General features: G+C 36.3%; 1 protein-coding gene across 3 annotated transcripts in view; it reads left to right on the top strand.

Moving 5' to 3' along the window:
- St6galnac3 (ST6 N-acetylgalactosaminide alpha-2,6-sialyltransferase 3) overlaps positions 1–27307 on the top strand; it is a 537916-nt gene that overhangs the window by 327755 nt on the left and 182854 nt on the right. The window contains exon 4 of one of the 3 annotated variants that reach the window (XM_074079739.1): positions 9076–9224. The exons of the other annotated variants lie outside the window; for them this stretch is intronic. Within the exon in view, the coding sequence (XP_073935840.1) occupies positions 9076–9166 (91 nt within the window). The 3' untranslated portion in view covers positions 9167–9224. Of the gene's footprint in view, positions 1–9075; positions 9225–27307 lie in introns of those variants that run through there. 3 annotated transcript variants of the gene reach the window in all.

The raw sequence follows: 27307 nt of genomic DNA, 5'->3' as shown, positions 1-27307 counted from the left end.
GTTTCTTCTTTCTTCCATGCTGACAATCACAGGCACCAGAGACACCAGTGTAATAATTCATCTGCTTTACCCTGCAACATACACACAAAGCAATCTTAGAGTAATATCTCCACAAGCTTTATGTTTAGTACAAGTATATTAAGATTACTCTCCATCAAAGAATATGTTTTATGTGATTATACATTGATACAGGTCTAAACTCACTAAGTGGGTTTTTATTACATCACTAAAAATGTTTCTAGTATTTTTCTCTTAAGTCACTAGGAGGAAGTCAAGTGGTAACATTGGCATGAGTGAGTAGGGAAGAAGAGGTGTTTATTTAATTTTACTTTTGTTTGGTTCGACTGCACTTACTAAAACTTGCCAGAAAGTATTCATTTTCATCATCAAGTTTTTAATGGAGAGATCAAATCCCTATTATTATGTGTAACTGGTGGTTAAAGTAAGTCACGACAGAAAAATTATTAGATGGAGTTCCTCAAAGAAAACATTTCTTCCCAGCTTGCTTCTTCAAGCCATCAAAGTCATTTGTAAAAAAATAACCTTCCTACTTATGGTAGTCATCTTTTCATTTGTCCAGTGGTTTCATTTTTGTCTTATGGTAGGCATCTTTTCATTTTTTCAGTGGTTTCATTTTTGTCTTAAGGTAGCCCTCACTGCAGAAGCATGAAGCAGTAGAAGAAATGTGTTTTCTACTGAGCTTATTAGATCTAAACCAACTTACAGATATCTTGAAATATTTTCCAACCAAATGAAATTTAAATTGTTTTATTAGCTACTACCTAAAATTATTTGGCTTATCAATTAGAAAGGGTAATCTTGTAAGGAAGACAGACAGGTTAGAAAGAGAAGGTGCTTGCCTTTTCTTTATCTTCTGGGACCCAGTTTTCTTTGGAATTCTAGGTCCTTTGGGCAGTAGTCACCTTTATAGTTTTGCTTACTAACATACTTCTAGAAAACCAGAATTATGAATTCTGTAGAACTTTCATTTCTTCCAGAACCTTTTAAATTAAAAATTCTATATTCAAAGCAATCTGACCAGAATGGATTGTTTCTTCCCTTTTTGAATGATTGGTATGCAAATATAATATTAGCCTGATGACATTTGTGCATTTGCATTCATACATCTTAAGACTGAAACCCCTAGGGGTGCTGTTGGGCATACCGTGGCACATGGCATCACATTCAGCATTGAAGAATGGGATTATGTGCCACATGTACAGATGCAAAAAGATTGTTAACTTTTCTGGAGAAGCACTGAGAGCCAATAGTCTGCTTACCTGTTGGCAGGTGGGTAATTGCAGCTTGCGTACCACTTCAGAAATATGTTGGCAAATGTAGGCACATTATTTAATTGACTAGTAATTGAGAAAGAGCACAGCTAATTCTAGGCAGATAAAGGACTCTGAGATGCCCTAAATAGGTCTTAATTAGCTGGCACCAATGCAGCTCCACCTTCAGGGATGGATAAAATTAATGAAAGTTAGCAGCAAATAGATCGATGTTTCAAGATGTTCCTGCCTCAGGTGAAGAGGGTGAGAAGAAAGAGAGTCACTTTTAAGGATTGTTTAGAAAGCAGGATGCACAGAAGTCACTGTCAGAAAATACTGACAAAATGGCCACTGATTTGTAAATATCAAAGTGTCTACCTGCTCATCTTTGCCAGCTCCATCCAGCATGCTCCATTTATTCCCACTCAGTCTTAAGAAGAGTGCCATTCCACACTGTTGTCTGTGGTGACAGTTTTATAATCTAGCAAAGGTTTGAAGTACCTTTCAGGTTTCCCTATTTCAGCTTGGTCATTTGGAAAGTTTCTTGTGCCATTGTGTGATTGACTATGGAGATTAAATTGGGTTTGCAAGTACTTAGCAGTGTTTAGAATATGAGGGGGTTTCAAGTATTCTCCCCAGAGAATTTGGGACCCCTTTTGTGGTCTCTCTGCCAGTACACAAGGCAAACTGCCTCAACAAGCACAGTGTGGCAAGGATGAGGGGCCAAAACCAAAACCAAAACAAAACTTTGTGCTACTGTAAGAGTCACTATGCACAAAAATGTGCCAAGTTCACCCAAAGAAATATTACTACTATTGTACCAGGACTCCAAGAGGACACAAAGAGGTCTTGTTAGTTCTAATTCAATACTCTGCTCTTAATCCAGGAAAACCTGAACCAAGAGAAAAGGGGCAAAGAACAAAAGGTCTTGGATTTGAAAAACCAGACACAGCATTAAAAACAATTTTCCCTTTTTTTTTCCTTTTGAAGACTGTCTTTGCAAATACAGCCTCTCAGCACTTTTTCAGGAACATCATTGTCACGCCTCTGTAAAAATGAATTAATGTTCCCACCCCAGCTGATATCTTTGGCAGGAACAATAAGTTCACACAGCAGTCATGGGCAGATCTGTAGGACTCCTGAGTCAAAAAGCATAATAAGGCATCCAGGCCTGTGTTTTCACTCTAACAAGCATTAGGGGGCAAGGATTCCTTTTTCCCATTATTCATGATGGCATCCGGTGACCTACATTAGATCTCTTCTTTAATACACATATGCTGTAAATTAAAAATTCAGTAAAAAAGAAAAGATCTATTTTAATAATGGGGGATTAGAGTGACACTTATAATTTATCGAAATAGCCAAACCAATCCCTCATGTATTTAAAAACACATACATGGACATGTATACACATACCCACACACAGGATGAAATTATGATGTTTTTAATAAGACAGCTTAGTTTGGATTAAAACAAGAGCAACATCTCAAATTTAGTGATCATATTTTTAAAAGGAAGACTGAGAATATCACTGAGGGTTGTGGAGATCAAGATTTGAAACCAACCTACTGAGGGAAACAAGGATCTGCTAGGGTAGAGGATGCAACTTAACAGATAGACGGACACACACACAGAGCCAGATTATACTGTCTATGACGTTCCAAGAGACACTTACACTGAATAGTAACCTCAATGTAAAGACTTTTGAACTTTGCAAAGGCCATAAGTCTTGAAGACAAATATGCCTTAAATTAATAGCTTTGTTAAAATAGATCCAGGCTTTTAAATTTTATACAGACTTTAAAAGTATTTTTAAATTTATTTTTCTTGGTATTTACCTCTACAATTAATTTACCTCCTCTTTCTATAGTTTGGATTTCTCCTCTCCTATTATTTTTTATTTCGTTTTCTTAGACTCTGTGTCTGTATCACTATCTCTAAGATTAGGTCAACATTAAGACTATTAAGAATTGTTATGTACTTTTCTTTAACAATGTATAATCCAGGAGCAATCTCTTTCCCCTTTATTCTTGCATGTTTTGACTCTTTTTAAGGCAGAGTTGATTTTTGGGGAGTTTTCATCCTATATTATGACTATCTGGACATTTAGAGTTTTTAAGGCTTAGAAAACCATTTCAAAATTCTTTGCAGAATATCTAGAATGTTGTAGGAGCTCAGCTAATGCTTGCTGGATTGAATTTTTACTTCTCTGTGAACAAAGAGACAGTGATATGGAATTACAGACCTTGGAAATGGACTTCCCTACTCGGTCTTTTCCTCAATAAAGAGTAAGAACTTTAGCTCAGTACAGACTTTTCAAAGGTTAATGTCTGTCATGTTGCCTCCTGATTCAGATGATGTGAGGTAGGACCTGAAAGTATGCATTTTAACAAAACCTTAGGTCAGTCCAATGTTGTTAATCTGTAGATGCCACTTTAAATTGTGCTATTTTAGATTGCTTTGGACAATGAACAAGATAACATGTCATTGTTTTTTGAATCAGAGAAGTAACCCAACAACAACTTTCCCAGTATAGTAGCACAAGCCTGTAATATCAGCTACTTGTGAGGTGGAAATAGCAGGATCACAGACTGAGGCCAGTGCAGGCAAAAAGTTTATGAGATCTTATCTCAAAAACAAACTGTGGGTGGTGACACACTCCTGTGTTACCAGCTACTTGAGAAGCAGATGTTGGTGGAGGGAAGAACATGGTCTGAGGCTTGTTAGGCAAAATGGGGAGACATTATGTGAAAAACAAACTGAAGACTGGGGGCATGGCTCAAGTGAAAGAAAACCTCAGAATTCAACCCCCAGTACTGCAAAAACAAAACAAAACAAAAGCTATTTCCCATACAGCCTGGGTAATCCATAGTTGGATCCCAGTTTTGTGACCCTGTCCTATTCCTAAGCCACTTACGCATTTAACAGGGGACTTACTTATCTGGCTTACTGTGCTATTTGTCCATTTCTTTCATGGAACAATATACTTCTTAAGACTGTTGAATATGACCATTTTGCCACCAAAACACCAAATAAACTTGTTTCCCCTCTACTTCTTTCAGTTAAATGCCCCAGAGATATTTTAGGATTCCATGAAATGACCTCAGCAATAACTCATTTTTCTCTTTTTTCATTTCCACTGCTACTTCTCTGGTTTAGCACTTTTTGCCTATCACATAGGTGACTACTGACATGGACCTCTGTGCCTTTGCAGAGATACTTCCCTCTGCCTAAAATGCACTTCCTCCATCACAGTACACAAATGCAGTCCTTAATTCATGACCAAATCAAATGTTACCTCTTTCATGAAGGCTTTTGTAATATCTGTAAATAGAGCTCCTACTTCCTCTGGGGGGAAAAAAAAGAGTGCTTTATACTTGTATTTCTATAGAAATAACCACTTTCTACCATATATTGCTGTTATTTATGTCCAGGCTCTCCAGGTGGCTCATAAACTCTTTGAGAGAATGCTAGTTCTTATGCATTTGTTTCCCTGGACACCATGATATGATGCTTCACTGTCATAGGTGTCCAGTAAACATCTGATGGATTGATGAATAAATAAATGAATGAACAAAAGAAATGCCTCCTGATAGTTGTTTTAGTTTCAAAATCTCTTTGTCTTTTGGTGAAATACTTGTGAATTTCAAAATGCTTTTATTTTGTACAGAAGGGTTATAGCAATGCCAAAGAGGCAAATTCTTCTACTATTGGATTCTGATAGAAAAGTTTACCTGGTTCTATTCAGAGAGACCATGCTTGCTTTACCTTACCCAAAGGTTGGCAAATCTATTACCTTCTCTCGTTTTTTTGTGACTGGGTGCTGGGTTTGTAATAAGTCACCTACAGAGCTATTCCTCAAATACAGGTTTCCATTTTAGTCTCTCTTCAGTGGTGAAACAGGTTCCAAAATTTCACTCACCATTTTGTTAGCTGTCAGTTGCTTGGTGAAAACAACAGGTCCTAGCACTAAAACCCAGTTACTCTTTTGGGTCATAAGAGGCAAATATAACCACTACCACAGATGGAAAAAACAAAAGACCTAAGTAAAGGAGAGCTAAAAACACTAATAAAATAATCTGAGCTTTGAGACCCAACTTTATCTTTTAATTATCTTCCAGAAAACCAAATGTTTTCTTCTTTGATAATGAAGAAAGTGAATCGCTGCAGTGAAAATATTTTAAATAACTTCATAATGAGCCTAAAGAAATGGCAGCAAAGTCTTCCAGTCTCCAGTGTAAATGGCTGATGAATTTATGTAAAGAATTGGAGGAAATTTGATGAACAAACTTTTGATATAGTTCAGACTATGCATGTCACTCTTTTGCTTGACACCCTGCAATACGGTTTCCATTTTCCCTCAGAATCAAAACACACATTTAAAAAAATTATTATCATATTGTTGTTGTACTGGGAGCACATTGTGACATTTACAACAGTGCTTGCAATGTATCTTAGTTGAATTCACACCCTCCATCATTCTCCACCCCCCTACCCCTACTCCTGGAATAGTTTCAACAGGTCTCATGTTTCTACTTTCATATATGAGTACATCGTATTTCCACCACATTCACTCTCCTTCACACTTTCCTTATATCTTCCCCACCCCCACTGGTACCAATCTCAGGACAGGACCTGTTTTACCTTACTGTTCTTTGTTTTTGAAAAACAATGCCATTTTTGTTTATTTAAGATAGCTCTACAGGGAGTTTCATTGTGACATTTCCATGAATATACATATTATAACACGATTTGGTTCATCCCCTCTATTTTTTTCCTATTTTAGTCCCCTTCTTATGGTGATTTCAACAGGTTTAAAAACTCTATATTCATTCTTGGATAGAAAGTGCATAACCATATTCACATTCTAAGTTCCTTCTTTTACCCTCCCTCTCCCGTTAGTGACCTCCCCTTAGTGTGACTTGTTTTTCATAATATTGCAAAGCACACATTTTTACAATGACTTGGAATAACTTCTATGGTGATCACACTCCCTATTTCCCCTCTGACCTTTGTTTATTTAACTTCTCTTGTGCTCACTTTGCTCTAGTCATCTGGACACTAAGCATGTTCATTTTGGAGGACGTTTGCTCTAGTTAGCTGCCAGAACACTGTCATCCCAATATATTTTATGACTACCTCCTTCAGGCCTTAGCTGTTTGTCACCCACTCAATAAGTCTACCATGATGCCAATTAAAATAAAAATCTTTGCTCATAAGCTCAGCATTCTCAATTCTCCTTACTATGTTCTACCTTTCTTTTTCCCCCGGCATTGTTTATCGTCTAATATTCCATACAATATACTAGTTTATATTATTGTTTATTGCTTTCTGTGTGTCTCTCCCACTAGTATATAAGTTCCTTAAGGGTAAGGATCATTGTCTAGTTTATTCACTGATACATAGCTGAGGAACCTGAAATAGTGCACGGTATGTACTAGATGATTAGATGAAATTAGATGATTGTCTTAGGAATGTCTTAGGAATGGAAAACAATTAAAGAAATAAGAAATGCAGGTAATATTGCAAAACTTGTCTTAGGGGATCTATCAAAGTAGCTTTTAAAAAACAGAAAATAGATGGGCACCAGTGGTTCATGCCTTTAATCCTAGTTAATCAGGGGGCAGAGAGCAGGAGGATTGCAGTTCAAAGCCAGCCCTGGGCAAATAGTTCACAAGGCCCTATCTCGAAAATAACTAATACAAAAAGGGCTAGTAGAGTGTCTCAAGGAGTAGGCCCTGAGTTCAACTCCATACCTCAAAAATAAATAAATAAGAAAAAGCAAAGAAAACACATACTTTAGGAACAGTAAATCAAGTTACAAGTTTAAAGCAATTTGTTCTGCAAAAGGGTGCAAGGATGGAAGGTCTCTTAATCAAAGAGAACATAATTTCATGTAAGGAAGTGAACTGAATGATTTTTAATCTTGAGTATATGGAGCAGTTGTCCATAAATGGTTGTTCAAAGATAAGTTACCAAATTGGTTAATTTATTTGTTATCCAGTAGAGACGGCAAAACGTTTATTAGGATTGGTAAGACAGTGGTTCTCAGACATAAACTTACATCAGAATCACATGGAGAACTGATTTCTTGGTGCACCCTAGAGTTTCCAAGTTGGTTTTTCTGGGCTGAGGTCAAGAATTTTGCATTTCTAACAAACTTTCAAGTAATGCTGTTGCTGCTAGTCCTAGGGCCACACTTTGGGAACCACTGTGGTACAGACAGAAGGATTCTGAGATAACAGGAGTCACATTCAATTATTTTGGAAGCATTTGGTCCTATGATCTTTTTACCATTGGTGTGCTGTAGTGTGAACATTAGAAGTATTTTTGCTATAATATTTTTAATGATGGGAAATATTTTAACCTCCTGGGAAAATCCTACTACTGCTCTGTCATTTTCTTCTTCACTCTGTTATGCTTTTGCTCCCCTGTAGTCATGCCAGATGGTGCTGCTCATTAGTTTATAAGGAAGCGATGCTTTATCATTCTAGATAGAGAGACAAATCATTCTGTTCTCTGACTTTTGAGTGAAGCATCAACATTTGGGTGTATGTTCAGCCTACTATTTGCTTTTCAATTTTGCTCATTAGGTATTTATTACCCTGCCAATGTATGAGCTAGTCATTTTCCCTCTGTCATGAATTTCTTTCAAGTTATATTCATTTAAAGTTCAAATTGACACTGTTTGATAACTGCTATCATCACAGTATGACCTCCACTACTATGTAATTTCTACTTTGCCTGAATTATCAGGTGTGGTGGTTATCTAGGAAGTATATCCATGAATTTAAGATATTGAATATTATTGCCCTTCTCTGACTTATCATGTTACAAGCCAATAACTGGGACAATTCCCTTGGAGCTTCAGCTCTGGGGTTTGCATTACTAATTTATGAGCGACAATAAAACCTGAGGACAAAAAAAATAGTAATAAGACAAAGTCAAGCAGTCTTTTTCATTAATTGTATGTTTTCCTTATGATGAAGGTGGCATGAAGGAAGCATACGATTTAATGAGAAGTGTGAAAACAATTGACACATGTAGTGAGACACTGGGAAAATGGATGGGCAACCTTCCAGAAACATAGAAACCGTGTGAAGTAGAGAACTGAATAGAATTCAGGACCTGAGAAAAAAAGCCATATATGAATATTCAATAATTTGAGCAAAAGAATATTATCTTTTTATTTATAATTTTCACCTAAAGGAGAATTTAGAATTTAAGTTGCTGCTGGATAATTCATGCACAGGCACTATTATAGGCAGATAAATAAGATGAGACTCCTGATGCTAATAGGCCATTTATTCTTCTCCATGAACACTTCTTTACACAGTTTTAATATTGAACTTGTGAAATTTCCTGACCTTTTATTGATTGGAGGGAGGAGAAAAGGAAGGGGATATAGTTGGGGCTTCAAGGAAGGGTTGACAAACTGTCTTAATTTTTTGAGTTGAAAGTAGATCTTTAACCACTAAATCTTTATTAAGCAAGTTGTTCATATCATTTAAATTAAAAAGTGTCCCAAAGAATAATTGCATCATTGTGGAGACACATAAGTTCTGATGGTAAAGACAAAACACAGAATAGTTGCTATTTCAAGGTGACTTTTCCACTGCCTGTTCCATATTTCTGGTATGTTTCTGTAGTCAGTCTGGTATGTGTTCAGTCAAGAACACATATGGTTGGTTTTATTTAGAAGTGCATCTTCCATCAATGGAACAAATTTCACTTGTGCTTCTTGGCAATTGTGATTAATTTGCCCTTTATCTTCTCTTTGTCTTCATCATAATGCATGTGATAGCTTACCATCCCACTTTAATAAGGAGAGAAGACCCTTCCAAAAGAGAACCATTTGCAACCCCATCATCTGGAAAGGAATACATAAAATCTGATAAAAACAGAAATGACTATAAAACTGGCTCATCTTACTTCCTTAGCAGGTGGGTTCTTAGTGGGCAGAGAGTGTGTTTCTGATGTCTTTGCTGCCAAGCACATTGTGGGTGTTCATTAATATTAAATAATAAGAAGAATTTCCTAATTAAGATGAACATTTTTCTCTATTAAGCAGATGGCGCTCAATAGGAGTAGCCCATTATTTACAAGTGTGACACAAGGTGCTGGCAATTGTCTAGGAAATGGCTCTCACTTCAGATGCTGATTACATGTTAAAGCAACTTTTGTGTCAAATAGCTTAATCAATATTAGTTAATGTTTGGGATAAAAGTGTGAATAGAGATGGACTTTGTCTGTGTCTCTCTGTAATCCTGCTGTTTTGATTATTAATATTGGCTTCAACTATAAATTTATGTTTTGCTATATGATGCAAGACACATTTTGTCAAAGGAGTATATACTTGATTTTATCCTGTAGACTCACTATTTGATTTGAATTGATGTCACTGCCTGATTTCTATAGACATTTTTTCTTTGAGTCCTTGGAATGTCTCTCTGTGGTTACTAAAGCTAAATGTGAACACCTCTGTGATATTTGCAATGCTTATAGTCATAGCTGAAGCCTCAGTGGAACTAAGGAGAGTTAATTAGGCATTCCCAAAATACACATCATTTTATGATTTTAAAGATCACCCCGATGAAAATAACAGTCTAATTTCGTCAAGTCATATAAATTATAGTGAACTGGATGATGAGAGTAGGCAATTCTCAGCTCTTTGGAGAAGTTAATTTTGTTGTCAGCACATCCACATTTCCAAAAATCACAAACCATAGGCGGAACTTTCTAGCACAAGTGAGATTTGGTGATCAGATACTGCTTCCATTTCTAAAGTTTGCCTTCTATAAAGGGTCTATGCAAATGGGACTTTCAAGAATATAAAACTAGCAGCTTCCCATTAGGAGCTTAGCTAGCAGCTGCCATGCTTTCTCATGGAAGATAGAAAACATCCTGTTTACTAACATAACGCCCATTTGCTGCACCCACATATACCCACACTAAGCACTTCTGTTTAGGGGAAGTTTTTATTTTGGCTTAAGATAGGCAGCACAGAAATGTAGCTTCCTTCAAGTCCTTTGCGAGCATTCTTTGAGCACATAACTCCCTGGGTTCTAAGTAGGTGCCAGACATTGTCCTAGAGGAATCCATTGATATTTGAAACATATTCTCTAGCTTTACTGGGAACTCACTGGAGGTTCTGGCATGTGTTGGCAGGTCCTTTGCATCTGGTCTCACCTCCTTTTTTTAATATTTATAAATCATGCTCATCAGGATGACAGTAAGAAGGAAATATAAGTAGCTGAGAAAACCTGCAAAGACAGAACAAATCCCAGAGTAAACTAAAAATATGTTGACCACAAGGATGTGCAGCAAACCAAGATGTGTTCTTGGGGCAGAAAAAAAATATGGTGCCAAAATCCAGGCTTTACCTCAGTGTGAGATAATCAATGGACTAGAGATTTCACCTGCATCCCCCACAGACCTGTTAAGGAATCAAAACCATGTACTGTTCCTACAAACTTGGAGTCTGCCCAGAATATGAGCTCATAAATATGTTAGCTTAAGTAAAGCTTATGATAATGTAGAAGATGAATCCTCTTCCTATTTTGAAAAGCATATATTCTATAACTCAGTATTTCTGGAGTCCCTCCAGATAGTTACATAATTTTTTTCTTTCATTTCTTTTAGATCTTGAATCAATTGTTATCTTATCAGGGAACCCTTCCTTGACAAGGCCCTCCACCACACCACCCCCTCAACCTGTTTACCAATGTCCGTTTTTCTTATGTCACTTATTTTGGCCTGGCATATTAGGGTTTGCTTTTGTCAATATTCCCCACTAAACGGTAAGCACAATGAGAGCAGGACTTCACGTGCACAGTGCTATGTCTCTGCCCCCTCAAGGAGCACGTGGCACATAGGTGTCAGTCACTGTCCATTTGTTGAATGGATGATACGTGGCTGTTCCAGATGGTTACATCAACAATATAAGAGGTAACATTAGTCAAGAACTCTTAGGGTTGGATCAGAGCATAGAAATCTCTGTTACTCTATTGTTCCAGCATTTTTCCTTCAGTATTCCTTTGGACAATTTTACCACTTTACACTTTATACTTTGAAAGATACAATCTGTAGAAAACTGTATTTTCAAGTATCATTTAAGTCATTTCTCTACTTTTATAAATTTGAGATAAATATAACTGCCATCAGAGACTCTGATAACTGGAGGAACCACATTCAAGTGATGATATAGCTGTAGCCAAAAATAAAAAAAGCAGATGTCTCAATAAGATCTTATATTGGGTAAATAAATGCATTTCACTCATAGCTTAGGAATCCATTGCCAACTTCATGGTCCCTTTAGTGGAACAGAGATCTCAGTAAAGAAACGGGGGACTTGGTGGTGGAGGATCTTTAAAAAAGAGGGAAGAAAGGAAGAGAGGAAGGAAGAAAAGAAGGGAGTAAAGAAGGAAGGAAGGAAAGGAAAGGAAATAATCCCTGTCCAGTCTCATTGCACTTGGCCTTTGTTCTAATGAATTTTCTCCACTCTATCATCTTTGGGGATGAATTATATAGTTCATCAGGACTTTGCTTCTTGACATACAACCTTGAAATTGAACAATTCAAAAACTTTCCCAGAAATGGCTTTGTGGGATTTTAATTTAATTCTCTGCATGGTGAAAACTGTTTAAGACATTTTTCAAAGCTTAAGCTATTGAATATTTTATACCATGGAAACTGTCTTAGGAAATAGTTAGGGACTTAAGGCCATAAAATATCAGAAAAACATACTTGAGGAAATCTTGTAAACTAGAACTTCTCATAAGAATATTAATGTCTTATTATTTTCTCCATCTTGAAATGTCCTCAGGTGTGTGCAGAATTCACTGCTTCCTGGTTGTAGCTTTGTTGTTCTTTCCATGTCACTTTGCAATTCTCCCCATAGCCATGATATTGATTTTGACACTATGATCAGCACTATAGGATTAATAACTTAGTCTCTATGGACAGATTGTAATGGAAAACCTTATAAATAATTGCCCACTAATGGGAAAATTGAAAATATGCACGGTATTATAATGGTCATAATAAAATCATTAAAATCACAATTATGTGACAATGAAAGAATTCATTATGCATTAGTTTATCTTTATCTAATGTTAATAGCTAATGAAAGTGTGACAATTATATCTAATTAAGCATAACAACATTTCTGCACTTCTTGTAAGTGGGCAATATTTTGCTTGAAATAGTGTGTGTGTAGACATTAGTGATGCCAAGGCCTTTCTGTCTCTATTTTTCTTTTCTTTTTTCTTTTTTTGGTGGTACTAGGGATTGAAATTGAAACCAGGGCCTCATACTTGCTAGGCAAAGTACTGTACCTCTTGAGTCATTTCCTCAGCCTTTTTGTTTTTATTTTGTTTTGGAGATAGAATGTATTGCTGACATCCAGGCTGGCCTCAAACTCATGATCCTCCTGCCTCTGCCTCCCAAGTAGCTGTTGTGTGCCACCATGCCTGACTGTGAGACCTATCTCTAATATGAGTTTTGAAATATGACCATCAATCCTATGAACAACTGTACTGGAGCTGTGAGGGGGCTGAAATATAAGTTTCAGTTCTAGAACTAGAAATGTGTGTTCTTACTGTAAGTTTCTTAGATTTTGTCAATGATATATTTAAAATATTCATTAGCCTTTTCCCTCACACAAATTTGTGTGTATGTATGTATGTTTGTGTGCAATAGATTCATTTGTGTTTTATTTTTAACACTAAACTGTCATACTGAATTCTCAGGTTAGAGGAAGTTTACCCAAATTTGGGTTAGTGACAGATCAAGGAGATCTTGGTTCCTTTCTGCAGATTATAGTGCACAACTGTCCACCAGATTTTATGTGATCTAGACAAGGTGTAAATTCTTAGTTTTCATGTGTGTGTAATAAGGATAAAATTTAAATCTGCCTTTTGCATTTTTGTTAGAATTAAAATAAATATAAATTTCATAGCCAGAGTCTGGCACATGGTAAGCATTACTAAACATTATTAAACATTATTATGATTGTACCCATTATAATATCACAAGAATAATTCCAAGCTACTGTCAAACTTTCTTCACTAACATTTTGTTGTATATTTAATCACTTTATTTTCCCACCTTTAAAAAAAATCATTAGCTAATGATATGGAAAACATCATAGAGACCCTGCATATGGGATTGGTATCTTTCCTAAAATAGAAGTTTAAGACTTGAACCTGGAAGGCATTGGCAAAGTCACAAGGGTTTCTGACAGCACAAATGTTGCTTTCGGAATGGTAGACTATGGAGCTTCTTTCTGTCGCTGGGATGACCCTTGACCACAAGCATCATTAGTCTTGGGTCATCAGGAAATATCAGGAACCAGATTATTCAAGAAAATCCAGGTAGAAGTTGGCTGCCATCATTCTAAGACGCCACAACACTGACCATTGTTGTACTTCTGTTTTCTTTATATATTTATCACAATTGGAACATTCCTTCCCAGTAGAACTCATTCACTCCCCTAGGATCAACCAACTCTGTTACATATTATCTCCATCTCTGATACCACTGTTAAGCACTGGTCTTTTCAACTAGATTGTCTGTTAGACATTTTCTATGTGAAACATAATCTGTCTAAATTTGCTCATCTTTCCAAATCAAAATCTGATGGTGTACCACCTCTTATCTCATAATTTTCTTTGATTATAGCCTTATTTCTACTTCAGGGGTCTTATCATCCCACACCTAGACTATTATAATGTTCCCCATCATTTCTCATTTCTCATTTTATATCCTTCAATCTACATTTTGTACACTCACTAGATTAATTTTCCTAAATCACTTTTCATTTCATTTACCTACCCACAAACTTTGATGGCTTTTCTTTGCTTGTAATAGCTTTCACTTGGCATCCTTATCTTTCTGAGAATTTTGTCCAACCTTTTCTGTAAGTTTGTGACCTGCTAGTCCCTACAAATAGTCTAGCCAAACCAAATATGTCTGCTCATTAATCCCCAGTGCACATTCTATGCCTTGCATCTTTGAAGGCTCCATTTCCTCAGCTGAGATGTCCTTTCTTTTATACTCTTGTCATATTAATCTTTTATAGTACAGCTCAAGACTCAACTCTTTCACGCAGCTATCTCTAATAGCCCCATTTATCTCGCCTTCCTCAAGCACTTGTTTTCCTGCCCTGTATCTTGCTCCTTGTATAGACTGCTTTGACTGCCTATCTTTTATGTATAATTCTGGCTGCCCAACAAGATTGACAAGACTGTTAGCCCCAATGGCTGACTTGCAGAGTATCTGGTGTATATTGGATCCTCCACAAATATTTGTTGATGAGAATGTCAATTTTGTAAACACTTTGGAAGCAGTACTCAAAAGCCTTCTTGCAACTCCTGAAATCTGCCCGAAGCTGATTTTATGCTTAGAAGCAATGTTTTCTGAGATTCTTTCTTACAGGAGTCTTGTAAAACCTTGTGGCAGAATCAAGGGCCATCCACTCTGCCCTGAACTCAAAGATTTTCCCCTGAGGGAAGTACCTATTTAACAGCAAGTGTTTAGGAGAAGACAGACAGCAGGGATCAACATCACAGCCCTGGCTATTCCCTTCTGCCATGGATAACTGCCTCAATTTCTTATTCTAATAGGGCCCTTAAATTGCTTGATTTTAGTTTTGAGCAGGTGCTGGGCCATCTGTAAGCAATGTTCATAGTGAACCCCAGAAATAAAAGCAGGTTTACACTGAGTGCTTGCCTCCACCTTGCTACTTACTAATTGGATAAGCGTGGGCAGGTAACTTCCCACCATCTCAGGCATTATTTCTTCTACTTTAAAATGGGTGATGAGATCCAGAATCAAAATACAATGATTTTTTAAAAATAGTGTTCTAGGTGGATCCAACTAAATTGGAAATTACATTTTGGCTGAAAATAAATAAAATTCAAGACAATTCCCCCTGAATTTTTATAGCTTATTTTACATATGTATGTATTTATTTATTTTGTTTACTTCAGGTACTAGCATTTTTTTACAATAAAATTTTTTTATTCATTTATTTATATGTGTATACATTGTTTGGTCCATTTCTCCCCCTTACCCCTTACCCCCTCCCTCTCCCCCTACCCCTCCTTGCTTCCAGGCAGAACCTGTTCTGCCCTTTTCTCCAATTTTGTTGAAGAGAAGACATAAGCAATAATAAGAAAGACAAAGTGTTTTTGCCAGTTGAGATAAGGATAGCTATACAGAGAGATTCCTAGCATTGCTTCCATGAACAAGTGTGTTACAACCCAAATTGATTCATCTTTATCTGACCTTTTCACTAGTTCCTGGTCACCTTCCCATATTGACCTCGGTTGCTTTAAGGTTTCTATATTAGTTACTCTGCCTTTGGGACATCAAACACTTTCATGTTTTGGGTTTCCTACCTATCCCCATACCTCCCATATGTGCTCTCCCCTCAGCTTGTGACCCAAGTCCAACAACATTACTGCCTTTGCTCTAGATCTAAAGTCCACATACGAGGGAGAACATATGATTTTTGGTCTTCTGAGCCTGGCTAACCTTGCTCAGAATGATGTTCTCCAGTTCCATCCATTTACTTGAGAATGATAAGATTTCATTCTTCTTCATGGCTGAGTAAAATTCCATTGTGCATAGATACCACATTTTCTTAATCCATTCGTCAGCAGTGGGGCATCTTGGCTGTTTCCATAACTTGGCTATTGTGAATAGTGCTGCAATAAGCATGGATGTCCAGGTGCCTCTGGAGTAACCTGTGTCGCATTCCTTTGGATATATCCCCAGGAGTGGAATTGATGGATCATATGGAAGATCTATGTTTAGATTTTTAAGAAGCCTCCATATTGTTTTCTAGAGTGGTTGCACTATCTTGCATTCCCACCAACAGTGTATGAAGGTTCCTTTTTCCCCACATCCTCACCAACACCTGTTGTTGGTGGTGTTTTTGATGATGGCTATTCTAATAGGGGTGAGGTGGAATCTTAGTGTGGTTTTGATTTGCATTTCCTTTATGGCTAGAGATGGTGAGCATTTTTTCATGTGTTTTCTGGCCATTTGAATTTCTTCTTTTGAGAAAGTTCTGTTTAGTTTAGTTGCCCATTTCTTTATTGGTTCATTGATTTTGGGAGTTTCCTGTTTAAGTTTCCTGTATATTCTGGTTATCAGTCCTTTGTCTAATGTATAGCTGGCAAATATTTTCTCTCAGTCTGTGGGTGGTCTCTTCAGTTTAGAGACCATTTCTTTTGTTGTGCAGAAACTTTTTAATTTTATGACGTCCCATTGGGCATTGACTCACATTGATTTCCTGTGCGTGGGAGGAATTAGGCCATAGGGACTGTGGCCTGGAAAGATGCCATCCTTTCTCTTAGTTGTGGCCTGGAAAGATGTCCATCCTTTCTCTTAGTTGCTGAGCTGCTGGGGTTCTATCGAGGAAGTCCTGGCCTATACCTATTGCTTCCAGAGTACTCCCTGCTCTTTCCTGTACTAACTTTAGAGTTTCGGGTCTGATATTAAGAACCTTGATCCATTTTGAGTTGATACTACTATAGCATGGTAAACTATAGGTAGTATCAACTAGTATCAGTTTCTTGCAGATGGATAACCACTTTTCCCAGCAACATTTGTTGAAGAGGCTGCCTTTTCTCCATCATATGCTTTTGGCACCTTGTCAAAAATGAGGTGGGTATAGTTGTGTGGATTCATATCCAGGTCCTCTGTTCTGTTCCACTGATCTTCATGTCTGTTTTTGTGCCAGTACCATGTTGTTTTTATTGCTATTGCTTTGTAATATAGTTTGAAGTTGGGTATTGTGATACCTTCAGCATTGTTCTTTTTGCTGAGTATTGCCTTGGCCATTTGCCTCTTGTATTTCCAAATGAACTTCAGTGTCAATTTTTCAATCTCTGTGATGAGTGTCATTGGGATTTTGATGAGTATTGCCAGGTACCAGCATTTGAACTTGGAGCCTTATGCTTGCTAAGCAAGTGCTCTACACCTGAACCATGTCCCCAGTACCATGAAACTCTTTATTTCATAGAGACAAATCCATCACAAATTCTCCCTCTTCTCTTTGTCTCTGTTTCTGTCTTTGTCTCTCTCACCCCTACCTCTCTCTCTCTCACACACACATACACACACACACACCCTGCATAATTTCCCATCAAATCAGTTTTTCCCAGAAATCTCTTGCATGCTGCGTGTTCTCATCTATGTAGTAAGAGCTACAAATTAAACAGGATATAGGAATAGGATAAGAAGCTGAGTCCCTTTTAAAATATCTTATTTATTTATTTATTTATTCATTATTTATTTATTGGAAGTTGTTTGTTTTTTTTTAAGACTTTTTTTAAACAGCCATTTAAAGCTAACAGTGAAATCCAGAAGAAGGAACAGAAAAATTGCATTACTCCCTGCCACAACACACCTACATCCTCCCACCCTATCTACAAACCCTTGTCAGATGGGTACATATATTATTACAATTGATGAATCTATGTTAACATGTCATGATCTCCAAAAGTCCTTTTTTTACATTAGGGCTTACTTGTGTTGTTCATTGTATGGGTTTGGACATTTGTATTTATATAATAACAGTATCTACCATTCTAGTGCCATAGAGAGTATTTTCACTACTTTAAAATTCCTCTGTGTTCAGCCTATTCATCCTCAGTAACTCCTTCCTGATCTTTTTACTGTTTCTATCGTTTTTGCCTTTTTTAGTGTGTCATGTAATTTGGAATCATACAATATGCAAGCTTCTCAGATTGCCATCTTTCACTTAGTAATATGCACTTAAGCTTCCTCTACATCTTTTCATGTCTTGATAGCTCATTTGTTTGTAGTGCTGAACAATATTCCATTGTCTATACCAGTTGATTGATCCACTCACCTACTGAAGGGTATTATGATTGCTTCCAAGTTTTGTACACTATGAATAAACTTCCCTGTGCAGATTTTTGTGTGGACATGAATTTTCAACTTCTTTAGGTAAGAAATCTTTTCTTTTATATAATGAAAAATTCTAGCTGAAATATGTAGCTAAGTTGCCCTCAACAATTTTTTTCTTTTATAATGCTGAAAAATGTATCTTTTTTTGAATTATGGGTATTGAATATAACTGAAGTTTTTCCCTTCATTTGTACTATCAAAATGCTTTTATTGTTCAATGAGAACAATTTTTTAAAAGGGATCCTGCAGCTCCCACACTTCTGCAGCTGATCCTCAAGGGTAACATATGGGGTCATCTTCCTTCTCATTATGTTGCTTTTCTTCTTGTGGAGGAGACCTTCTGCCATCCCTCCTGCTTCCACCTCTTGTGCTGTCTTTTCTCTCCTCCTTCTCTCTGGTACCTGCTCACTCTGGTCCCTCTGTACCTCTTTGTTCTTTCTCGGAGCTCTTGCCTCTGCCACTTACAGCTTTTCAGTGCTGCCATTCTTAGAGACAGACTGACTTGATTACTATCTTTTCTTTCTTGCTCTGAAAGCTTTCTCTGTCCTGTGTAGCTTTTAGATTTCTGGTGATGTTTGTCATTCTTGTTAGAGTTTATTCTTGTTTTGATTTCCTTAAGTTTTTTGTTTGTTTGTTTGGTAAATTGGTTGAGTTTGTTTTACTGTAAGAGGAACAAAGAGATTTTATCCCCACTCCTATTGCAGGTTTTCCTTTTTATTTTATTTTGCAATGTGGACATGTATTCAATATATTTTAAAGTCCAAAAGGATAGTCAGCACCGTGGGTGGTGGAGTTATGCATGATTTCTCTTTTCTTGGTTATGGCATTCTGTATTTCCTGAAATCATTTGATGGTACATATGTACAAATATTTGTAGTTAAAAAGAAAAGCAAACTATTTCTATTTTTCCAGAAAAAAAATCTTAATAAGTGCCTGGCTTTGCGTCTTGCTTTTAGTTCTCTCCTCAGCCTCTTTTTCCTTATCTGTCTTCATCACTAAGCATCACTACAATGGCTGGCTGAGCTGGAGATGGACAGCAGTCCACAGGGACTGTGGAAGTGATCCAATAGTTAGCAGGAACCTACAAAACTGCAAGTTATGGGTCACTTCTGTTGATTCCCAGGGCTCAGCTCCTAAGTGGAAGAAATGCAGGGAAACCACATTGCTTGCCTTATGGAATGCAGCACCCTTAATCTAACATGGCAGTTATTTTTAGAAGCTTCTTATGATAGCAGATAGAGGTGAAGCACTATTATGCTTATTCATCATGATAATATCACACTGTGGTTGCAAAGATTATTTATTTTGTTTTATCCATTTGTTGATTCCTATTTTTTTCTTTTTCTTTTTTTTGGTAGTACTAGGATTTGAACTTAAGGCCCCAGACTTGCTAGGCAGGTACTCTACCACTTGAGCCACTCCACCAGCCTTTTATTGTGTTGAGTATTTTCAAGATACATTCTCACAAACTATTTGCCCAGACTGGCTTCAAACCACCATCCTCCTGATTTCTGCCTCCTGAGTAGCTGGGACTACAGATGTGAGCAAGCTGATTGCTCTTACTGACTACTGCATGCTCACTTAACTGTCTGGCAAGTGTTGCTATTCGCTCACTCTTTTTCCAATAACCTCAAAAAGAAAACCATGCTAGGTGTTCTAGAAACTCAAGTAGCATGGCCCTGAATGAAATATAGGCTCCAAAATTTCCTTCCAATCAGAGGGGTCATTAATATAGGTTTGCTCCTTTTTAAGGTAGCAGAAATCAGAGACAGAAGTAATAAACTCTGGCCAGAGAGGAGGCCCATTTTTATGTGTCTGTGAAACTCTTGTCACTCAAAGTGCTCCTGCTCCACTGTGAACACATGCCTGGTGTTTCATATATACCAGCTGTCATGTTCTAAGCACTTTGTTCAGTCAGTTCTAAGAAATCAAGCTCACATACCGTGGCAATCAGCACTTCATTTATTTATCCCACAAGCATTTATTGAACACCTACTATGAGCAACAATAAGTAATGTGGAAATTTCTTTAAAGAGTTTTCTTCTAGGAATAAATGCAAATGCATTAGCAAATAAATTCAAAGTAGGATTATAAGGAAGTATTTTAGAAAAGGTATCTATTTACAGAAGAGAGTAGAAGAGATTAGAGTTAACAGGCTATATTATGGCATTTTTTATCTTCATATGAACAATATTGTCTTTGCATTGAATTCATTACAATTGGTAGGTAGATGTGGATAGCTGCATATTATGAGCTATTACTGGAAGATGGCTTTTATTGACATTTACATTTTGATAATTCACATTTAGTACTTAGTCATTTTGTTTCTCACTATCTCAGTTTCCCTATCTTTAAATTTGAGTTGATAATTTGTTCATTTAATATTAAATGGTATATAGATTAGGGAATATTTTAAAATATATATATCAAAAGGATGATTAAAATATCAAGATTATGATCTAAAAATAATTTGAGGAGATATATATATATAAAATGAAGAGTACACATTATAATTGTTACTGGTTCATATGTAAGTAAAATAAGTGATTAAATAAATATGTGCATATTATAAAAGAAAAGTTTATGAAGTGAATATGTGCATGTAGCAAATGGCAAAAAATGCTTAGTGTCTTCTCTTTAAAAAAAAGAACCATTCTCATTTATTTGCTATAGCAAAGGTTAAAGGAAGCATTAAAGACTTTGACATCCCCATAGTTGATCATAGGTAATGACTGTCTTGAATGCTGGGTAAATTCTTGAATAAATCTAAAAACGTGAAGTGCTTTTACTGAAGCCTTGGTAATACAGTCCCTGAATAATGTTTTTGAGCCAAGCTAAAAAGACTTAACTATAATTCCCCCCAAATTAATATTTTTTTCCTCATTCATGAAAAAGTAGTTTCCATATAACTCAGGTCAATATTTCAGTGTAACTTCAAAATAATAATAGCTTTGATGTGTTCATGGTTGTATTGGTAAATTATTTTCAGAGGATAAATTTCTATGAACCATTGAGAATATCAATCAATAACAGCCCTGTTATGCCTTATGCCTCACCTTTTCTAAAAACCCTCCACATGGAATGAAAACTAAAATTACTTTTTTAATTTAAAAAATCTCCCTTGAATGAAATTTGTAATCCAATCTCTTTTGCATTAAAGCATTTGGATGGAAAATATAAATTTTCTCTCTGTCAATATGCAATTTTATAAACTCATTTAAGCTCGAACTGCTAATTATGAAATGAGACCTTGATCTAAGAAAGATTTAAGGACAGCTAATTGAAGATAGCAGCAATTCCTGAAGGACCTGAAAGTCCATCAGAATATCACATTTAGGAAACTGTTGGTCATTGAAGCATTGGGTTGTAAACTTAAGCCTAAAGGAACAATGCTTTCTTAGCCAGTATTATTATTGAAGGATCCCAAGTAACAACTTTTTTAATTTAGTGAGGGCTCAGTAATCCTTAAGAAATCAAGGTCAATGTGTCTATTTTTTCATATTTGTGCTGCAGCAGCCATTATTTAATACATTTGATATTGGAAATAAGTTCTCAACCAAAAATATAGTGGTTATAAAAGTACTAGCGCTTTTTAAAAGCAATTAATGGACCTTGGCTTTGTGCCAGGCACAGTATCAATTACTTTTCTCACATTATTTCATTCAGTCTTTTCAATAACTGAACAAGAAAAAAATCCCCTTCTTTCTGCACAGATGAGAGAATTGTGACATAGTGATATTGTCCTGTACACAGGGTAAATAATAGAATAATATGATGTTACAACCTTATCTTCATCTAAGATGTTATACAATATAATCATTGATTGCTTTTTCTTCTCTTCTTTTTCTTTATGGTAGCGCTGGGGATCAAACCCAGGGCCTCAGGCATGATAGTAAGCAACACCCCCAACTTCAGGATTCCTTTGCTTAATTTTGAAAGATGTCCCAGTTTGAAAACTGAAATCACTCTTGATTTTGTCAGCACCTTTTTTAGGAACTAAATCTTTGCATGTACTAGGAATTTTATCTCCCATCTAGTGGCATGTTATAAAGCAGATTCTTGCTCTAACCAGACCTTCATCCTGGATGTGCTTTGCTGAGCACTCAGCCAACCTGCTGTTACTACTGTCCACACGGCATTCTTATGCTACTTTTTAATCTGTAATTCCATGCAGCTCTGAATACCCTTAATCAACTGAACGTGTGATACCCCAAAATGAGGAAAAGTTTCTTTTTAATTTGTTTGTTTTATGTGTTCCCTTACCACTCACATCCTCAACAGAAATGTAGTTTATAAAATGGAGACTGAATGAAAAAGCAGAAAGAAGTCCTACCTGTTAGAAGAGAAGATCCTATCCTTGGAACTTCTTCAGCCCAGGTTGCTCAGGCCTCTCAAGACAGTCATTCAAGACCCCTTTTCTGACACATGGGATCCTCTATTGGAGCAGCTCTGTTGGGTTTCGTGTCACTGCTTCTCAGCAATTTCATTCAGTAAGATTTTTGACTGAGTGATTGTGCTCACTGTCAAATTTTTTTTTATTTCCAAAGTGAATTTGTTCTCTGATAAATACAACATTCCCTGGTTTACTTTTAGTCTAAAATGAAGTTCTTTCTTTCTTGAAAAATTACTTGTTACAGAAAAATACATGTAATTCTACATAAATAATAACAGTGATTATTTTGCTTCATTTGGAACTATAATTTTTGTGTTTTCTCAGTTTGTTAAAAATCAATTCTATGGATTTACTTAGTAAATAACAGGTTCTCAATTAAGTTTTATTTTTTAAAAAATGTCAAAATAAAAAGATCTGAATACTCTAGGTGTAACATAAACTTAATTTAAACTTAGTTTTGCTTAAAATGATCAATCTTCTAAAATTTTTGAAGGAAATCTTTATGCTGGTTTTATAAATGCTGATGACTTGTGGTCCATGTAGGAGGACCACATGGACCTTTCAATTTTCCTTAAATACTTCTGCCATCACTAAATGAGATGCTGTCAAAGAGCATATGCTGACTTTTTAAATATATCATTTAATTGGATTAATTCCTATACCTCACATTCTTATGTGTGATTCATGGCTTCAGGCCTGCCTTTCTTATATAAGCTAGAACAAAATATTTTTATTCTCTTCTCTTTCTCTCTCTCTTCTCCTTTTTAGTCATTAATCATCCTGTGGTCCCATATGTCAGTATGTCAACCTTCTCTTCTTGCCTTGCTCATGAGTACTTTTCCTTTGACCTATGATTGTGCTTCTCACTTCATCTTCTCCATACCTTTCCCCTAGCCACATCTTGTGTTTCTGAGATGCTCAGAAGTGTCATGGCCTCCACAGACCCTCCCTGCTATGCCTGTGCCTAGGTGGAATGGTTCTTTCTTTCCTCTGGTTGATCACATTTCTGGACAGACTTTAGAATAAAATAGTAACATGAACAAAAGTCCTCTTGACCTGCTAGAGCACAAGCTTCCTTGAGAACAAGGAGTAGTGTCATTCTTTTTATATCTGCAACACCATGCTCAATAAATATTAACTTGGAAATCAGATAAGTAATACTATGAGAGTTAAATATCCCATAGTTCATTTAACTTTTTGTCTCTGAAATAAGACCGATTGCTTATTGCTATGTGTCTTTTTTTTGGAAGACTAAATAAAGTGGGGACTGAGATGTCTTTGGAGAAAGCTGATGATTTGCTATAGTAACATGAAGACTTTTCACCTAAACCATTGGTCAGGATATGTGATCTTCAAGGGAGGGCCTGCAACATCATTTGTCATTGGTTTTCCTGTGATAGCTAAGGGGAATAGAGAGTCCTAGAGGATGGTGCAGTAAAGGATTTTGGCAAAAGAGTTACTGTCAAATCTAAACCAATCTGCTTCAAAGAGGCTTTTAACTCTCCCTAGTATGTATAGCTTAAAATAAAATGTATAAAAATGAAAAAAGGAAGTTTGTTTATAAAGGTTTGGGACTTTGAAAAGCTATACTTGATGTTTTCAATTTCTCCTTATATGCTTCAGTAGCTCTTCAAGATTTAAGAGTGTAAGGCATTTGGTTATATCTGTGGGTTGAAGCACACACTTTTACAAAAGCCTACCATCTCTGAATCTGTTTATGTCCTTTCATCTACCCACTCTCATTTCTGTTCAGTTGTCACTAAATCCATTTTTGCAACCAACTAAAGATACAATAGCAGCCATGATATTCTCTGCAGAGCATGTAGCTGTGATTTTCTTATTTGAATTCACACAGTTAGTAAACATTATGCACCTACTAAATGTAAGGTTCAGTGCTGGGCACTGAGGATTCAAAGGCAAATGAAAGAAGGTTGCAAACTGCAACAAGTCCCCAAATGGCAGTAAAAACAAGAGTCTCCGTCAGAAAAGAGGACAGAATTCTAACTGATCAGAAGTAAATTCCAGCTGGGCATAGTGGTGCATGCCTATAAGTACATTGCTTGGGAGGCAGGGCAATAGGATTGTCAGTTCAAGGACAGCCTGGGTTACATAGCAAGAATCAGGTCAGTATGGGCATGAAATTCTGTCTCAAAACACCAAAAAGCTAAACAAAACAAAAAGTTGATTCTACTTATCTTCAGTGTGACTTTGGCCACATTTCTTAATCTCTACGTGCCTCACTTTTCTCTTCAGTAAATACAGGCAATAAAAATACTACCCCATAGGTTTATAGCAGAAGTTAGTTATGTGTTGTAAGAGCTTAGAACACTCTCTGATCCTGAGTATGTACTTGATAGAATGTAATCATGACTAGATTTTTAGGAGGAAAGTGGGAAAGAATTTCCCAGGCAAAGGTTAACAGCCTGAGGAAAAAAAAACCACAAAAGCATGAAGGTGTGAAGTATGTTGGAGGAGTTGGGTTGGTAGAAATGTCTAAATAGAAAAAATTGGAGAGAACTCTTAAGCCAAGATCAGAAAGGGCCGGATCAAGATTTTGTGACTTTGTTGTTTATACTTTCAAAAAGCAAACTCTATTGAAAAAAAAAATGGAGGTTTACGAAAATGTGAGCTCCAAGACCTAACTACTTAGGGGTGATGTTAGAGTTGATTGAGCCAGGATGGGGATAAACATGAACCAGAATTTCAAAGCAGAAACTATGCCTAGGCCAAAATACATACTACAGATTTATCCTTTTCCTCTTCTATAGAATTTTATTTGATAGAATCTTATCATTATCAAATTCTGTTTTAGAAGTTTTCCTTCAAACCATCCTGAAATATAATATAGCCCCTTAAACTTTAATTGATTAATTTTAGGACTCACTATGTAAGTAAATGGAAATTTTAAAACTTGTTTTTATCATAAGATATCCTGCTGGCAGTAGTAAGGCAGAGAAAACAAAATAAAAGATGGACCTTTTTTTTTTTTTCCAAAATCTTAACAAGTAGAAAAAGAACATAACGCAATGTAACATCAAACTTTAAGAATATGTGAAAGAATGTGGGTTTGTGTAACTCAAACCACTGAAAGGTATGTGTGCATGTAATTATCACAAATATATTTTATTGAACCCACTGTGTGTCAAACCCTGGGCAGTGTATTATATAAATTATCTCATTTGATCGTACCAATAATCCTATACATGAGTTAGGTACAACTACTGTCTTCATTTTACAGCAAGGCAAGTCAGCCTCAGAAAGATTACGTTACTTTCCCTTGCAAGCAATGGAGGGGCTTCAAGAAAAACATGTGGTCAAGGCAGGATTTGAACCTAACCTGATTCTAGAGCCCACACACTTACTCATCCTATATTGAAAATACCCAAAAACATTAGTCTCAAATCTAATTCTTTCTCTGGCCAAGCTCTCTGAGGATACATGTTGAAAGGAAAAGTTCTTCTTGATGACAGTTTTGATCTTCACTAAACAACTCTTTGAAGATATCTTGTGAATCAATTTTCAAAGCTTTTGTGGACTTATGTATGCTCTTCCGGTCCACTTTGGTAAGGACAAATGTGCAAGTGCTTGGAACAAGGGGTGTGGCTGAGAGAGAAGGATTTGCAATCAGAAGTGAGAATCTGGGATCTCTGTTATGTGTCCTAGATTAGGTAAATTGATACCAGATGCAATTTCCTCTTCCAAAACATGAGTGCATGTAACTTTGCAGGTTAATGATTAGTTAACTCTAAATCTGTCCCCTAGAATTTATCTACAGAAAAACTCCAATCCTTGATTTATTTCTCCTACCCCAGTTTTATAAATGTGATTAATTTTCACATTTCTACAACCGAAACACAAAGCCAAACTGTTACCTTTCAAATAATACAATATACCAGAAATAAGTGATTTTCTGATGTTACACTATTTTAGGATATTTGCATCACTGTTTGCATTCGTTAGCATGAGAGTTAATAGTTGTTTATATTAGTTTTATTCTAAATATGTCCAAGTGGCAATCTCTCAGTATTGTGATATAACTCATTTCAGGCTTTAATGAGTGATAGTGTGGTCTAGGGGAAAAAAATAAGGGATATTTTTTGTGCTCAATCAGCCAAGAGCACATCATACCTTTTCAATCTGTCACCAATAACAGATCTGCTATCTGACAAGAATTCCCCTGACTTGCACTCAGCGTGACATTAGTCTCATATCGCAAAAAAAAAAAAAAAAAAAAAAAATGTGCCTGACTTAGTGGGTACATCGACATTCTCTTACATCTTTCTTTTGAGTCTCACCAACACAAGGGGACTGGCAATCAGAGTACGTATTTCTTTAATGGAATTTAAGATTCAAATATCTAAATCAGAATAACTTAGCTATTCCTCCTCCATCAGACTCCTGCTGAATTCAGCCCTTATTTTTTTCACACCTAGGACTGATAAAGATCAAAATGGTCTCCCACTGTGTTTAAGAGTTTTACTTTTTCCTCTTCAAATTACTGGCTTTCTGTTAACTTTCTTCTATGATGTCTGACATCTATAACAATTATGATTACTCAAAATTTCTCTTCCTTGAAGTCTCCACTTTTGAAGACCAGAATGAGACTTGAGACTACCAACCCTGACTTTATATCAGCACATTTACTGACGTATGTTTTAATGATAAGATCTAAGTGTCTTGGCCAAACCAAAGCCAAAGT

This window comes from Castor canadensis, chromosome 7 (assembly GCF_047511655.1).
Source record: "Castor canadensis chromosome 7, mCasCan1.hap1v2, whole genome shotgun sequence".
Classification (NCBI taxonomy): Eukaryota; Metazoa; Chordata; class Mammalia; order Rodentia; family Castoridae; genus Castor; species Castor canadensis.
Note: the sequence above shows the minus strand (reverse complement) of the source record. Positions and strands in the feature narration are given on the sequence as shown.